The 17341-nt window shown below is 41.6% G+C and overlaps 1 protein-coding gene across 5 annotated transcripts in view; it reads right to left on the bottom strand.

Annotated features, from left to right (window-relative positions):
- Positions 1-17341, bottom strand: part of DIP2C (DIP2 acetate--CoA ligase C (putative)) — a 306453-nt gene that overhangs the window by 31912 nt on the left and 257200 nt on the right. For all 5 annotated transcript variants that reach the window (XM_035128997.3, XM_035129000.3, XM_035129001.3 and 2 more), the window contains 7 exons: positions 16421-16501; positions 12804-12927; positions 11141-11262; positions 9800-9911; positions 9597-9706; positions 8478-8608; positions 1740-1908 (listed from right to left, as the gene is read on the bottom strand). In XM_035128997.3, coding sequence (XP_034984888.1) covers positions 1740-1908; positions 8478-8608; positions 9597-9706; positions 9800-9911; positions 11141-11262; positions 12804-12927; positions 16421-16501 — 849 coding nt within the window. The remainder of the gene's footprint in view (positions 1-1739; positions 1909-8477; positions 8609-9596; positions 9707-9799; positions 9912-11140; positions 11263-12803; positions 12928-16420; positions 16502-17341) is intronic.

Raw genomic sequence — 17341 nt, 5'->3', positions numbered from 1 at the left:
CTTAAGAGTTCATTTATTTGCTGAACGTTTACCCTTGTTTTCCCACTCCCAACAAAAAAAAAATCGAATCAGTTTAAAACCTTTAAAAAAACCAAATAATACAAATAAAATAGTAAACAATTCAAGAAAATGATCAGACATCTGAGCAAATCACCAAAATAACAAATCCGATCAGAAAATTAGAGAATTTTCACCTAATAGCAAAAACTACTAAATGAGAAGGAAGGAGAGTCTCTCAAGGCAGGGAGATCCACAGAGAAAAGTGCCTCTAAGAAAAGTGCCATTACTCGGCTTTGGAACATATTTTTAAAAGAAAAGCCCGACTAGCTTTTCAGATACATTTTAATGGAATAACTTTCTCAAGAAATGCCTGAAGTAACTGATATTATAGTTTGAAGTCTTGGTTATTCTGTTATATTTTACTCCAAGAAGACCCATTTATCCTAAATAGAACCCAATAAGGCTGACATGTATGTGCAAAACATTTTTTTCTAATGTGATCCCATTGAGATCCCAAAGTGAAATTTTGCAGGTAGCTCTTAGAAATATTAAATAATAAAAACATTTTTTTGGGAAATTTCTAATCACATTAATTTTTAATGGGTTTTTTTACATTTTACAATTTTGTAACTTAAATTTAACATAAATCCATCATGTTGACATATATTAAAGCCCATGAAGCTCAGAAGAGATTGGTGTTTTTATTTTTGACATATCTCAATTCTGGGCTGAATTTTTTAAAAAGTTTTTGTGTAGTCTGGCAAGGCCCAAATTGTCATTGCCATCATCATCATCATCATCATTTAAATTTCAAACCCTCATAACTCACAAATGGGATGAGATTAAAAAAAAAATTCAGATTTAAACTTGGTTTTGATCATTGAACAAGTGTACAAAACATTAAGAAACTTTGATGACATGAAGTAAAAAACAGTTGGATCACTTGATACGGAATGAGCCATATATTAGAGCCTACAGAAGTGTTCTTTAAAGCTATAGTAATTGCAGCGTGGTGGAGGAGTGATTTTGGGAGGAGTCAAGGCTGGAGAGGAAAAGGTTAACTCTCCCTGACACTAAAAATGACTCTGTGCTTCGATTAAGACTTGAAAGTCTCCTTCTATTCAGTACAATAAAATTGGAATAGGAGATGGGTATTTTCAGAGGTGGGCGACAGCTAGGGAAGAAAGGGCTGACCCTTCTCTCCAAAACTGCAGCCCCCAAAATTGCCCCTTCCTCATTGCGATGAGACTTGGGGGTAAAATGTCTTCTATTGAGTCCAGTAAAGCATTATTATTTTTAAGTCTAAATGGTTTTATTGCGGGGGGGAGGTATGAAAACTGTTGGGTGCGACCGTTGTAGAGATTGCACCTGTCTATGAAGATCTCACACACTTCAATTATGCTTAACTTTTTCCAAACCTGGTGTGAGGAGTGGGTTTGCAGTGTGGTCACAGGGTGCATGTGTGGCCGCAGTGCAGTTGTAGGGCAGAAGTGGCAAAGGTAAGCACCACCTAGTTCATTTACTCTGAAACCCTGTGCTACGAAAATAACCAGGGAACAGCAGGTGAGAAACTTCCTGGAAAGAGGAATTATTCTATTTGCTCTTTCTGAGATTTTTCTCACTTCACTCCTCGATTCATTTCTTCTCACTGAACGCCTTCGGCTCGTACGTCTGCTGCCACATCAACCCTACAAAAAAAGCAAGGAGGCGAAGGGAAAGGGAGTGCTTGGATTCCTCACCTTCAGAGATTCCGTTTGCGAACCAAGACCCTTGGTACATAGCTCCATGACGGAATAAGAGCAAAAGGTGTCTCTCACTTTGTACTGACTGACAGCCAGAAGCCAGAGAGCAGGCGTGGTCTCCAATTCTGAGGGAGGAATCAAAATAGACTGGTGTCCTGAATAAACGCTGCAAAGATATAAGATTTGTTAAACGCATGACTGGAAATCTGTACCAAAAGACCAGAAGATGGTATGCTGAAAAGGAAAGCTATTTTGCTGTATCCTCAAGAGACACACAGCAGTACATCCCGTAGGGCAGAAATCAAAATGACAAATATATATATCAATAGATAGGGGGTGCTTTAAATTTGCTTTTGTGGAGGTCAATCTCTGTCAATAGCAGAAAGGGTGATTTCAAGAGTGTGTGGGGATGCAAGTTTGTCTGTGGAGATCTGCTGGTGCCATCAGGGCCCGCTACTTACTCCCTGTTGAAATAGCCTCCCTGTGAGTTGACTCAGCTCTTGCACCCCAGGCAGGCACAATGCCTGAACAGGGAATTCTCAACACAAGTATAGGGCCTAAGATAGTTCAAGTTAGTAGAGCATGAGGTTCTTAATCTCAGGGTTTTTGGTTCGAGGCCCACCTTGGGCAATGGATTCCTAGACTAGATGGTCCCTTCCGATTCTAATTTTCCTGTCTGAAAAAAAAGGTTCCTAAGCCCATTCAGGCAAAAGCCATCATAATCCTCCACATGAATGAATGGGAACCTGAACTATCAACAATTCTCATTTTGTGCAAAGGATGCAATGTGTTGTGCGCCCAAAGATGATTGGAAACCCCTTACCCAGGCTTCCTCAACCTCGGCCCTCCAGATGTTTTGAGACTACAGTTCCCATCATCCCTGACGACTGGTCCTGCTAGCTAGGGATGATGGGAGTTGTAGTCCCAAAACATCTGGAGGGCCGAGGTTGCCTATGCCTGGGGAAGACCATGGGTGGAGCCAGAATGCATGGGGACTTTGCAGGCAGGGCTAACACATGCAGCCCCATTTCTCCTATACAAGTTCAGGCAATCATGTCTAGTTAGTGCTACAGCATCTCACCATAGCAAACTTTTTTTTACAATCCTGGAAAATCCTTTCTTCTGCTACACTTGGGGTAACTCATGGGATGCCACTGAGAGTTTTTCAAAGCGTGGGTCAAGTGAGTGACCAGTTCACACCACCATCCTTCTCATGTGGTAACTGTAACTATCAACAGGTAGCTTCGTAGAAGGAGCCGTCGCTCACTGGTAGAGAATATATTTTCCACACAGAAGACTGCCACCCCCAGTGAGAAGGATCAGGTAGTAGGTGACGTGGAAGTAGCTCTCTCAGAAGCCCTGGGAAGCTGCTGCCAGTCAGAGCAGACAATTCTGGTGTAAGGCACTTTCCTATCTAGCTTGGTGTTTTCTGAAAACAGCCACTGAATAGCGACTATCAGGGCTAGCACGAGTCATTCTTACCATATTAATTCTTAGAGCTCTCTCTCTCCCCCCCCCCACATATGTCACTTGATATGGATGTGTGAACGAGCCACCATTCCTCAAAACACCACAGATACAACTTTCAAGTTGCCTCCTGTTGCAAACACACTGCTTTTGAACAGAGCTTAGCTGCAATTTATAAGCCCTTGAGCAAATCAAATGAAGGACATTCACATGTGGACGCGAGGCAAACTTATCAGCTACCTAATCAAAACAATCACAGGAATTGACCAGAGTTAGTAAAATGAAGCTCGGGTAGAAATTAGGAACAACAAGGCAAGGCTGTGGCTTTTAGGAGCATTAGACCTCTAGATATTTGGAACATAGGAATCTGCCTTATATTAACTCAGGTTATTTAGTTTATGTCGTTCAGTATTATCTCCACCATGAATGGGGAACCTGTGGGCCTGCAGATGTTGTTGGACTACAACTCCCATCATTCCTGATAACTGACCATGCTGGCTGGGGCTGGTGGGAGATGTAGTCTAACAACATTCAGAGGGTCGCAAGTTTCCCATCCCTGGTCTACAGTAACTGAAAGTCGCTCTCCAGAATTCAGCTCCTCAGTTTCTCCCAATTCTATCTGGAGATGCCAGGAGTTCAACCTGAGACCTTTAACATGTAAAACATTTGCTCTATCACTGATTTGCTGCTCTTCCCCCTTCAGCCGTAAAGTCCATTTTTTTGTCCCTTGCCTCAATTTCAGCAAGTAAAGGTAAAGGACTCCTTTAAGCCCTGCTAGCTAAGGGTTAAGTCCAGTTAAGTCCAGTCGCGAACGACTCTGGGGTTGCGGTGCTCATCTCGCTTTACTGACTGAGGGAGCCGACGTTCGCCCGCAGACAGTTTTCCGGGTCATGTGGCCAGCATGACTATGCCGCTTCTGGCAAAACCAGGGCAGCGCACGGAAACGCCGTTTACCTTCCCGCCAGAGTGGTACCTATTTATCTACTTGCACCTTGACATGCATTCGAACTGCTAGGTTGGCAATTTCAGCAAGAGAGCTTATCAAAATAAAAGGTACTGACAACAGTGGAAATAAATTATTACAATTATTTATATCCTGCTCCTCAGTCCCAAGACCACCAGAGCAGTTTGCAGATTAACACATAAACAACAGCATCAGTAAGTTAAAACAGCAGCAGGAGCAGCAGCAGCAGCAGCAGCAAAGTCTCAAAATGTAACAAGTAACACTTCATCATCAAAGTAAATCTGAAATAGATAACATCAAAAGGCCCAGGCAAATGAAAATGTCTTCACCTGGAGCCCAAAAAGCCATCTGAGTTGGCACCAGACGAGTCTTTTTGGAAAGAGCATTCCATAGCTGGGGTACTACAACAGACATTTTAGACAGTCCAAATTTAAAAAAACAACACCAAAACTCAGTATCTATTTGAAGTAAATGATTAAGAGACAAGCTGCAAAGAAAATATTAGGGTAGTGTGAAATCACACCACAATGAATTCCAACAACACATGTTCAGCACAAACAGCTAAAAGGGGGGAAAATGCAAGTATCCATGAACTCACGTTGGCCTGACAACTATTGCTGTGCTCAGAATGCATCAATCTTTGACAACGATCCCCAGGAAATCCTGCTGGAGCATGTGGCCAATTGTTAGGAATCTGGAGATGATGATGGTGATAATGATGATGATGATGATGATTACTAAGGTCTATTGCTCTGCTTTGCAGGGTTTCTTTTCATTATTATTTTATACCCTTTAGGACATAAAATAAAAACAAAAGCAAAACTTTGCAAAACCATGCAATATACTCGAGACTTACCAACGGGCTGACTCCATGCTCCAAGCAGGTTTTCCTTAGTGGTTTGGAAGTCTCAGAATGCTGCATTCTGGGACATCACAGTGGAGTAGGCCAACACAACTTCATAGCATCTACAACAGGATAGGCAGTTAGTTTTTGGCTGATTGTGCCCAGATTGTAACCCCCATGTAGGTGGGGATTCAATCGCTTTTTACTCTGCTGCACCTGCGACTGAGGGCATTGGCATCAAAATCATAATCAGATTAACCGGATGAGCTCAAGCTTGTATTATATCTTTGTATATGCAGAAGGAAAGCACTGCATTTTATCTCCGATATACAGATGTGAACGGAGTTCAGAATTCATTAGAAACACACGTAGGACTTATGAACAATCCTAGCCCAACAAGGAGGAGGGAGCAGCTAACATACCCCTTGCATTCTCTCTGTGTTAAAAGTCAGAGTGGTAGTTTCCTTATAGATCGGTGGTCCTCAACCTTGGGCCTCCAGGTGTTTTTGGCCTACAACTCCCATGATCCCTAGCTAGCAGGACCAGTGGTCAGGGATGATGGGAATTGTAGTCTCAAAACATCTGGAGGCCCAAGGTCGAGGACCACTGTTATAGATTGTCTCTTCCACAAAGTGGTAGCCTTTGACGCTGAGAGGTCAGATGGAAATGAGATGCAGAAATACTGGATTCGCTTCTCATGAACTGCCTGAGGCTTCAATGCGAGATGTGCCTAATTTTGGCACAGTTAAGTTGCAAGTGTTTTGAGGTATGAGGCAAAAATACCTCCTGAAGACTGTCTTAATTTTCAGGGAGAAGGCCTGTGAATTTCATCTTACCACAAATATGAGTCAGCTGAGAGTATTTTTCTGTTTTGTTGTATGAATGGCACATTCTCCCTTTCACACTGAAAGCAACTGGTTGAAATGTATGAGGCAGTAAACCAGGTAGGTTCTAAAGTCAAAATTTCCAAGCACAATAATCTCTCCAATAACAAATCAGGCTTTATCTTTTATTCCCTTCCTATGCTTCACAAAGGTGTGGTTTTTCCCCAGCACATTCCTTGGTGGAAAACTTGAGTTGAACAGGTAAGTTTTCAGCAATAACAAAAGTACAGCAGCGAGGTATTTAGGTGCAATAAACAAAATGTGCCTAAGTGTTTCATTGTTTTCAACTGGCATGCTGGGGAATAAGAACATATGACTCCAATGAGGCCTAGATTCCATTAAAGATATAATGAATGGATGAAACATTATGTCCTGTGAAGAAATTGCAAGAGCTATGGGCGTTGTAATACCTCTCTTTCAGTATTTTCAGATGAGAGAAGCCGTAACTGCATTACTCAGGAAATATTCAAGGGAGGAAGGCGAGCAAATGTGAAGCATTATGATTGTACACTAAGAATAAGGGATTAAGAGGGAAATCATATAATATGATTCTGGAGTTGGCAAACAAACCAGATATATTTATGAGGAAATGGCAAAGGGACAGAAACCAAGGAGTAAGTATTAATGAGTCAAAATAAATGGCAGAGATCCTGCACAATTTGATTTCAGCAGATGTGAATGGAAACTTTTTAACCCCACAAAGACGGAGGCAGATATATCTAGGAACTGAGGATAAATGTTAGAGATGCAGATATTTGGAGGCAAATTTCATGCATAGTCTGGTGATCTTTTGGGGCAGCAATACAACAAATAATGAATGAAATGACAGGGTATTTCTAACCCCTAGAACCCAAAATTCTCCTTTTAGGTTATTTAAAGCATCTAGCATTAGAGGTTGACAGTGGCTAACCTACTGACAGCTGCAAACATCTGCATTGCAAAGATCTGGAAACAGAACACTGCTCCAACAATAACAGAGAAGTTTGACGGAGTTCGGACTATCATAATAATGGTATCGTTTTGTTCCATTTGGAACAATTTTATGTAGGCTGTAATTACAATGACTTTATCTGGTTTCATAATTGCATTTTCTATTGCTGTAATCTGCCCCGAGGCTTACGGTGAAGGCTGGGTAACAAATCTTGGGTGATATTCAACTACGTTTTATTGAAAGTAGACTTACTGAAACTAATGAACATGATTAAGTTAGGTCCATTAATTTCAGTGGGTCTACATGACAGTAAAACTAAGTTGAATACCACCCCTTATCAATAAATAAAACTGATGTATTGTTGAAGAGCCAGTATTGGATAACCAAACATGTTTATGGAGAAACAGTCTATTTCTTTTAACGTACTGGATTAACAGATAATATCTAACTATATCATAATTTCTCCCTACTTTAAATTCATACTGTATGTACAAATTATGTACAAGATAGGAACACAAGATCTCTAGGTTCGCAAGATCCCTATCTAGTCATGAACAGAACCCTACTGGCAAAGTATTACATAAACAGGCCCAGGAGAGGGCTTTCTCATACATACATTCATTCTCCAAGTTTGGACCCTTATGGGGCTATTTTTTAAAAAATTATGCGAGGAGACAAATCAGCTCAATAAGGAACTGAGCCCTTTTGTCATGGATCTAGACCTCTCCCATCACACATAAGGATCTAATTGCCATGCTGTTTACCACTGGCCATTTAAAGATTGCCACCCACTGGGAAGACACCAAAGGAACATCTCTGTCTGGATGACAAAGTAAAGTTTGGGATTTGGCTTCTCCCGAGCACCTAAGGCAACACAGAAGGGTTGTCAGAGGTCAAACTAAACATAATCCTTTTGCTAATGTATGGTTCCCATATATCAACTGTGCAAGTGGAAGTGGTGTTAATGCAAGACCTCCAGCCGCTCGTGGTTATTTATGGAGATGCTATTTCATGGATAGCTGAAGCCTTGATGATGATTCAGTGTCCCTGCTCAACTTTTCTTTTTGTGAGTGATTGATTTAAGTGTGATCGATGCTGTTTTTACTACAAATTGATTTGATATTCAATATAAAAAAGGAACTGAGCATGTTCAGTGGTCCCAGAAAGCTGACTGAGTGTATGGGCAGGGGAGCAAAACCCCAAAAATGTGTGTGTGTGCTGTAATCATGTATCTTGGGAAAGCGTATGGATAGAACACTGAAAATGAGCATTCTACGCTGCAACACTTTGTTGCAGGTCCCCCTTGCTTCATTTCCATTGTTGAAGATCCCACTTGTTCCCATTAAAAAGATACAATGGTGCTTCTTTAGGTTTTGGTTTTAATGTCTACATTTAGTGCAGGCTGCATGCTCCAGGGTATGCTTGTTGTCAAATTTGCTTCTAGCAGTATCCATCCATTCTTTTATTGATTATTTGTACATCTAGCCTGCCCTTCACCAAAACAAGTACAATGGCCTTCTCTGAAACACACACTGATCACATTATCTGGGGGCTGGTGCCTTCTCTCTCGTCTCTCTTACACACACATATTTAGCAGCAACATTTTTGTCTGGTGACATCTGAAAGCTCCAGAAGAGAAACTTACCTACAGAGGCACCAAAGGACAAACCCAAGTCCACAGTAAGGGTCCAAACAGATTGCAACTTCTCTGGAAGGATAAAGCTCACACTGCAGCTTAATAGAACGACAGAAGGCACTAGTGGCTGCATGAGACATCTGGAAGAAGGTAACAGGGCAGTAATTAAGATGACGAACTGCATCGTTCCAGAGGTTTGTTTCTGAACCACCGCCAGGCCTTAAGACGGTAATAGGATGAGTAAAAATAAGCATCAGTTTACATCCCACCCGCAAAAACACATGCAGAATCATTTATAGATAATGAAAATTAATGTGTTTCCCAAGGAGTATATTCAATCAACTAAGCAAAGAAAAGGAAGGGAGTGTGACTCATCAGTGCCTTTGATTTCTAGGTTATCTTCAGGAAGGTTGGAAATTGTGTGCAGCACTGAAGAGAAAACAGGCTACATCTTTCAACTGAGCAAGGGCGAGGGGGCGCGGAATGCCAGAAGGGCACAGCCAAAGCTCAGTGGGAGAGCACATGCTTTGGCACTCAGGAAGCCCCAGGTCAGTTCCCCAGAAAGAATGAAGAGATCTGGGAGAGCCCTTGGGAGATCACCATCCAATTGGAGTAGGCATCAGTGGACCAAAGGGGCTTACAGTTGATTACCGTATTCTCCAACCTGGCTCACTTCTGGTACTGGAAAGCTGGAAAGTGCTCCCAGCGACAGAACACGACAAGGTAAGTGAGAGGGGAGGGTTTCATTCCCCATTTCCATGTTAAAAAATACGTTCTTCACTTCGCAGTATTGTTTATGTGCAACAACTCGTCAGAAAATAGGCTTGTCCCAATGCATATAGTTTGGCCTGGAGCTGCGATGCCCCCTGTGATGCTAGGAAGGTGCGCAAGAGTTGCCTTTGGACTTGGCACCTGTTGGTGCAAGCAGAATGCATGCAGACAACTTGGGCTGCCTTGGTACATATACCTTCTTTTCTCTCGTAAATACATGGTCCAGGGTGCAGAATCTGCCCTGTCCACTTTTGGGCCAGCTCTCCTTATCCACACCGCTACAATATTCCACCCATACTCCCCACCCCACACCCTCACACAGTGTTTCACATTCACTTTGGGGCATGTAGTCCTTACCTTCACCCCTGCTAGCATTCCAGTTGTGGATACACTGAAATCGAGATAAGCCAGCATGTCGGGGTTAGAAGGTTTGTAGATCTGAGGAGGCCGCTTCTTTGGCAAATCATCTGGGGGAGAAAAAGGAAGGCATGATTCCCGCGGCGCCTGCAAAATGCAGTTAAAATACTTAGAAACAAGAGGGGCAGAGGGACAGCACATACCCGTGTCTAAGATAGGGGGCCACGTTCTGACATCCACCGCTGCTGCTGCCTCTCGTGACCGCAACAATTTACATATTAATTGTGTTGTCATTAAGCAGGCAGAGCGACTCACCTGCAGGTTTCAGCAAAGGAAAAGGGGGGGGGGAGAAGAAGAGAGATAACATCAAAATCACCTCACATGAAAATGGTTATGAGACCACCATTTTACATAGCTGGGGAGTATCTATTTAAAGCTTCCTACTAACTTGTTGGATAAAAGCTTCTTCAATTACAATGGCGGAACAGTCATGCACAGAAAAAGGAAAACCTTATGCAAAATATGGAAGAAATTTAGAATGTATTATAAAAAATATTGTAAAATTGATGTATGAAGAGAAATAGAAGCATTTGTGTATGTTGCAGGTTGAGAATTAAGGGAGAGATTTTTAAAATATAGATTAGAATTATATAATGGATGGTAAAGTTTAAAGAAAATGGGGTAATGGTAATTATAGATATAAACTATGAATAGAACCTGCGTGTAAAGATATGCAATGAACCGCTAAACAGGGGGCACGAGGAAGTCCATGAGTGAAATTAAGTTAGAATTAATTATTATTTTGATTTGTATATATTTTCCGTTTTCCTTTTTTTGTGCGGATGATTTGAATGTTTGATTATGGTAATCTATGTCATTGTTCTCTTTCTTTATAAAAAATTCCTTAATAAAAATATATTTAAAAAAACAGAAAAAGGAAAACCTTATGCAAAATAAGGGATAATAAAATAATGCACACCCCCCCCCACGTTGTCGTTTTTGGGATTGTACTAACCATGCATCCTCACAACAGCTCTGTGAGGTAGGTTAAGATGAAAGAACAACATGAGAACGCTCAGTTGGGAAATCACAAAAGGAGGAGGCCAGGCCACAGAGCTGACCTTAGTCATGTCTGCCATTTTACTGCTTTGCCTTTTGTAACTTTTTGCTTTGTTTTTCAGTATTTTGAATTGTAAAAATTGCTTTTCATGCCTTGATAAAGTAATTATAATAAATTCTAATCACTTAATAATAATAGTTTTATTAAATGTTATTATAAATGTAGAAAACATGACAAAAAAAATTCTGAGTGAGGATTTGAAGCCATCTCACATTGGTTATAGCAGACACTTGGACCATGGTAGCAGGTTTGTGCTTCTTGAGAAGCTTTCCTCCCCATCCCACCCAACTTTTGAAACTAAAAAAAGGGTGTCTGTATACATTACATATAACCCCCCCCCCAAAAAAAATCCACAGTCATGCCTATAAATCACTGGATCCCTGATACAAAAAATTTAAATAAGCATTTTGACTAGTCAGCTGACCTCCACAATCATCTTGACCGTAGGCAATGTTGTTGCAATGTTCTGGGGGTGGGGAGGTCGAACTGTTATTGGCACACAGCCTGCGTACAAACACCCATAAAATGCAGCAATCAGATCTATACCTGGAGGAGGAGGAAGAAGAAGAAGAAGAAGAAGAAGAAGAAGAAGAAGAAGAAGAAGAAGAAGAAGAAGAAGAAGAAGAAGAAGAAGAAGAAGAAGAAGAAGAAGCAGCTGATTATGACGTTCACGTTTGAAGGCGGGTGTAGACACAAAAGTGAAAGTAATTTACCCAGCATAAATACTGTGTTGAAAAAACACCAATGAGCCTGTATTAACAGTGGAGAGTCTTGAGGAAATCTAAATCTTTCCTGTTTCAATGTTTCTTAAGCTTCACCAGTTGTTTTGATCTGAGCTGCTCTTTTTAAAGACAATACTCTGAAGCCTTCATGGATGCCATCAAATAGCTAATTAAAATTAAAACAGATTTTAAGATAATTCTCTGTATTTCCTTGCTATCTGAAATTATGTTGTCCCATGACCCGAGATACAACTGCCCGGCACCAGCTTTGATATCACTTTGGTGCCAAGCAAAGAGTTTTTTGTTTCAACAACCAGTCCAGCATATAGTGCAAGCTGCTTTTAACTATGGTTTTATCAATTGTGCTGAATTTTAGTCATCTGTTTGGATAAACAGAGAGTTGTTCTGCAATCTTTGTATGTTTATACACTGAATTGTATATGTGCCCTGAGAGTTTTGTTCTGAAGAGCAGCACAGAAATCTTCTAAATGAATAAAAAAAAAGGTCCAAAATAATTTTTTGAACATTGCAAGACACAATCCTTTTCTTGCATGCTACTGCACTCCAGAATCCCCAATGAAATAAAACATCTTTTAAAAACAAAAGCACACACATCTGAAGAACATCAGAGAATCATGGGCTCAGATAAAAATGCACTGAAATACTTTGCAACATCTCATGGAAGTGAGACCTTGAATAACTATTTTGTAACAACCATTACTGGCATTTTGGCGAGGGGCTTTGAGGCTGCTATCCTGCACCCACTTACTTGGGAGCAAGCCCTACTGAAGCCATTACAACTAACTCCCAAGTACACATATATATGAGATACATTCACAGTTAACAGTGAAAGAACTGTAGGTGATATCAATTGTGAGTAACACTGCTTTGACTCCAATGGGTCTGATCTCACTATGACTCACATTGTTTATCATCCTGTGTGTATTCATTTGGCCCCATTTAGCAGACTGCTGATGTAACTATTTTTTTAGTTGAGGGATAAATTCAGCTCGCTCTCACCTCATATTTTGGAGCATATGAGGCTGCTATAGTTTGTTGTTCAATAGCACTATTATTGTGTAGAGATTTCTGAAGGTGGTGGTAGGTTTCAACAACAGCCCAAGTTGGGCTGTGGTTTTAAGGGTACGTGTTTAATTGAAATCAATTGCTCCAGTCCAGATAAAAGTCGGGCATGCCAAAGCTTCATAAAGAGCAGTGGGGGAAATTGATCATGACTCCACTAAATCCCTATAAATTAAATGCACATGTTTGTAGCCTTTCAACCAGCATATTGACTAATTTTTGCATCTCTACTTACAAAGTCTTTAAGAATCGCCACTGAAAACACCATTTTTTGTTCTTTACCTGGTGGGTAGACCAAAGCAACATGGTCGCCATCTTGTAAGTGTCCCCTTTCCATCAACATAACGGCTATCTTTTCAGCCCGTTTATGTAGCTGGACACATGTTAGAGAGTTTGCTATTGTCCCCTGTATTGGGAAAGAAGCAGAGAGACTGAAGTTTTTCTTTTCTTTTCTTTTTAAAAGCACAGCAATGAAAACCAAGTGTTTAATACCACACACCACAACTACAAGTTGAGCCCAAACCCAATTCAAGATTTGGGCCCACAATGTGATGACTACATGGAAGAGGCTTTTCAGCTGCCTTCCTCATAGAATCATAGAGTTGGAAGGGATCACAAGAGTCCAACCCCTTGCCATGCAGGAATCCTGCCCACAGCTGTCCCTTGGTGGGCTCGAACCATCAACCTTCTGGTTAACAGCCAGGCGCACTGACCTAAGAGCAGGCACCCCCAAACTCGGCCCTCCAGATGTTTTGGGACTACAGTTCCCATCATCCTTGACCACTGCCCCTGTTAGCTAGGGATGATGGGAGATGTAGTCCCAAAACATCTGGAGGGCCGAGTTTGGGGGTGCCTGCCTAAGAGCTACACTAGTAGGGAGGTATCCCTATGGGGTCTCCATTAGACCCTACCGTAGGTGCTGATACATTTGTGCAGTATTGTCCAGGACCACCAGAAGTCACAGGAAAACATAGCTCCTGTAGATCCTGGCATTCTAGCTAGGACCCATGGGAACTACATTTTCCCCTGGTCACTGGCAGCCAGAGATATGCACAACAGCATCTAGGGCCTATTGATTGCTTCCCCAAGAACCAAGGAAGCGCTGGAAAAGGAAAGGGGCAGTGGAGAAGGCTTTTGGGCCATATTAGGCTCTTAATGACATTGTAATAAACATGATGGGACCTCAATCTTAGAATGGGCTCAGGTTAAAAACAGTATTGGATTCATTTTGAGAATAAAGTAGTTTAAACGGAGCCTTCCAAATCACTCAGCTTAACATCAAGACAGAGGCAGCAATGCTTTCTACCTTTATAGCTGCTCAGTAGTTCATGCCTGCATATTAATGCAGCAATGCTGAAGAGAGGAAAAAAGCCTGCTTAAAAGAGGTGTTCCTGGAAGTTCATTAACTTGCACATTGGAACGAACCCAGCTAGCAACATAATGGCTTCAGGAGAGGGTTGAACCGGGACAAAAGAGGAAGCTTGCGTTGAAAACGTTTGTCTTCACCAAACTTATTAGAGAGGGAACAGGGAAGCAATCCCCACACTGTGTGGGAACTGCTGGCACATCACATAAAATTTTACAAGAATGAAGGGCTTCTGGGAATCTGAACCACCCACTCACAAAGAGACTCAATTGGGGGGCAGGGCAATAGGCTGACACCACAATCCAATAGTTCGGCATATATGGTAAAGCCAGGGGCAAGCACATTTGGGTTGGCCTTCGTTTTCAGACCAAATTGAAAATATGTTGCCTCCCCAGGGGCAGGTTCTTGCACCCAACTCCATGCTATATCTGTGGAAAGAAGCATGGAATCAGAGGGAGATCTCCAGCTCCTCTGTTCAACTGGTCCTAAGAGCGATCCACAGGAGTAAGCTGACATGCCTGTGTGCTTATACCTAGCAAGCACAGACCCAAAGCAAATCTCACTGAACCCTTGGAGTGAGGCCATCTTTTGCCTCCTCTTCTCTACTGCCAGAGCCTGGAACTCCTCTCAGAATGGCTTTGGGGCAGGGAAGCAGCAAGTGAGATGATTGCACACTGCATGGAAGACACTGTCTCTTCTCTCAGAAATGAGAGGGTGGTTGTGTTGTGTGAGTAAAGGGGAGTGGGAAGAGAGAGAGAGAGAGAGAGAGAGAGAGAGAGAGAGAGAGAGAGAGAGAGAGAGAGAGAGAGCATACTATATGGAATCGTAATAAATTCACTGAGATGGCCCCACCATGTGCTCTGCTCCGATCTTTGGAACAATCCAGGCCTTTTGAGTCGTTTCTGGACCTACCTCCTATTATTCCATCCCCACATGGCTCTAGATTCTCAACCAAGCATGCATTCCACAAAGAAAACTTGGGTGACCTGATATATCAATATTTATTGTTAATAGTAAAGCGAACAGACTTCCCAGCACCTTACAGAGTTCAAGAGACCGTTTAAGAGACTGTGCCCATGCCCCACAAGCTAAATTCAACAATGGGAAACTGGAGGAAGGGCACTGAAGTAGAAGCATGAGCATCAGATGGTTTCAAGTTTCAGACACATATAAAACTGCTCCCTCCCTGCCAGCCTCGTGGCAGAAAAATGATTGGATTCAGTCAATGGACAGCTGGGGAATTATCCCCCCAATTCAAGCAAGAGGAAGAGCCTGTACTTGTGGAAATGTGGCATCTGTGTTTCACATTTTAACTGGAAACCACGGTTTTCAGACCCCATCGAAACTGGGAACTTCTACAGGCAATAAAGAAGTATTCAAATTGAACGTCCAAAGAAAGAAACCAAAAAAATTTCAGAAGGAATGTCACACGTTTTGAAGCACCTGAAGCTGTTATTTTCCTCAGACTTCTAAATGTAAGCACACACCCTCCCAACTGTTGAAGAAACTAATTCTTATTCATAATGCATCTCTCTTTCTCTCTCCAGAAATTATTTAACTATCTGCCTCAAAAAGATAAGTGTTCATTCCACAATAGAACAGTGGCACGCTCCATTATCATGCATCGACTGCTTTTATGTACTGAAATGGCTTAATCATAGAGACTAGAGAGGGAATGTTGGGGGAGGAAATCCCAACTGAAGATAAGTTGCAAATGAAGGATTTGGTGCTATTCATGATCGTCACATCATCACCTGAGAAGATGATAATTGCACAGTTGATAAAGTTAATGGATCTCAGGGTGATCTGGCTACCTCTGAACAGTTGTGGGTATTTATATATTAAACGCAGTGTAGCAAGGGAGGGATGTGATGAGCTCAAGCATGGTCTCTTATTGGCACAATGCACTGATCTTCCCCCAACAGCTTTTGCACTGAAACCTAAGGAAACAAGCAGCTCCACCTAATAGGCAGGCTGACAGCAGAAGGAGGGCAGGGAATGGTGCAAAGAGAAAGCAAACATTATTACATTCTAACCTGTACAATCCATAGGGTTGCAAGACTCAACAGAGGACAGGACTTCTGTGCCTTTAATTGCCCTGCTCTCTTTTGAGTCTGGGAACCTTAAAAGAGAAACCAGCAGACCCTTTGCTTGGAAATTAAACAAAGGGTCTGCTGGTTTCTCTTTAAGGTTTCCAGACTCAAAAGAGAGCAGGGCAATTAAAGGCACAGAAGTCCTCTCCTCTATTGAGTCTGGCAACCCTAACAATCCAGCAACAAACCTTCCATGGTGGAAGTAAGATTAGCAAAGGCATTCTAAGTGAAAGCTCCACAGTGACAAAACTGCATTCCCAAGAACACTTTCAGAAGTTTGAAGTATTATAAATGTTTTTTTTCCTCCTTGGGGTACAAGTCTATTTTAGGCAATTTTATTGGGATTTGTTGTTTTAAGGCTTTAAAGGGAATTGTTTTGTGCTCCAAGCCCCTGCCCAAAGGACACCCTCATAATGTAAATAAAACCCAGATATCCTTACCCTACAATTTAGCAGTGTGTAAAGCACGTGGTCAGGAGTTGTTTGCGCCCTCCATTGTAAGACTTCTGAGAGAAACAGGAACTGTGCGCGGGAGGAACACAACATCAGAGAGGAGAGGTAAGAAGCATAATACTCTGTTAAAGATTTTTAAAGCATTTTTAGAAAACTGTCCCTTCCCCTCTTGGACACTGCTGCCAGTTTTACACATGCATATATCATTGTGGAGGAATAAACTTAATACTTTTGGGAATGGAAAACTGAAAAGGCAGGATATAAGTATTTTAAAGCCAAGAATTTAAAATAAACTGCTGTACTACATCTTGTTCATCAATCAACATAGCAACGCTCCATTGTCTTAAGAGGCTTAAAACCGTTTAAGACCGTGAGATATGCCTGGATGGGTTATATGAACAGGAAACAATATATCCAAGAGATATATTCAATGAACATTTATAGGAATTATTGGGGCAACTTTAAAACTGAATACTATTCATAACAATTATCACATCAGCCATAATACACACACACACACACACACACACACACACACACACACACGCACACAAAGATTATCAAAGAGAGAGAAAAATATGCATTTTAGAATCAAGTCTGCAAGTGCTATAAAGTGATAGCCACATCTGCTTTCTGTATCACATACAGTGGAACCTCAGTTTATGAACCCCTCGTTTACGAATTTTTGGTTTACGAACGCCGCGGACCCATCTGGAACGGATTAATTCATTTTCCATTACTTTCAATGGGAAAGTTTGCTTCAGTTTATGAACAGACTTCCGGAACCAATTACACCCATGCTTCGGGTTAAGTACGCTTCAGGTTGAGTACTCCGCGGACCCGTCTGGAACGGATTAATCCACTTTCCATTACTTTCAGTTTATGAACACTTCAGTTTATGAACAGACT

This window comes from Zootoca vivipara, chromosome 11 (genome assembly GCF_965207765.1).
Source record: "Zootoca vivipara chromosome 11, rZooViv2.hap1.1, whole genome shotgun sequence".
Lineage (NCBI taxonomy): Eukaryota > Metazoa > Chordata > Lepidosauria > Squamata > Lacertidae > Zootoca > Zootoca vivipara.
The sequence above is the reverse complement of the archived record's forward strand: the minus strand, read 5'-3'. Positions and strand labels throughout refer to the sequence as shown.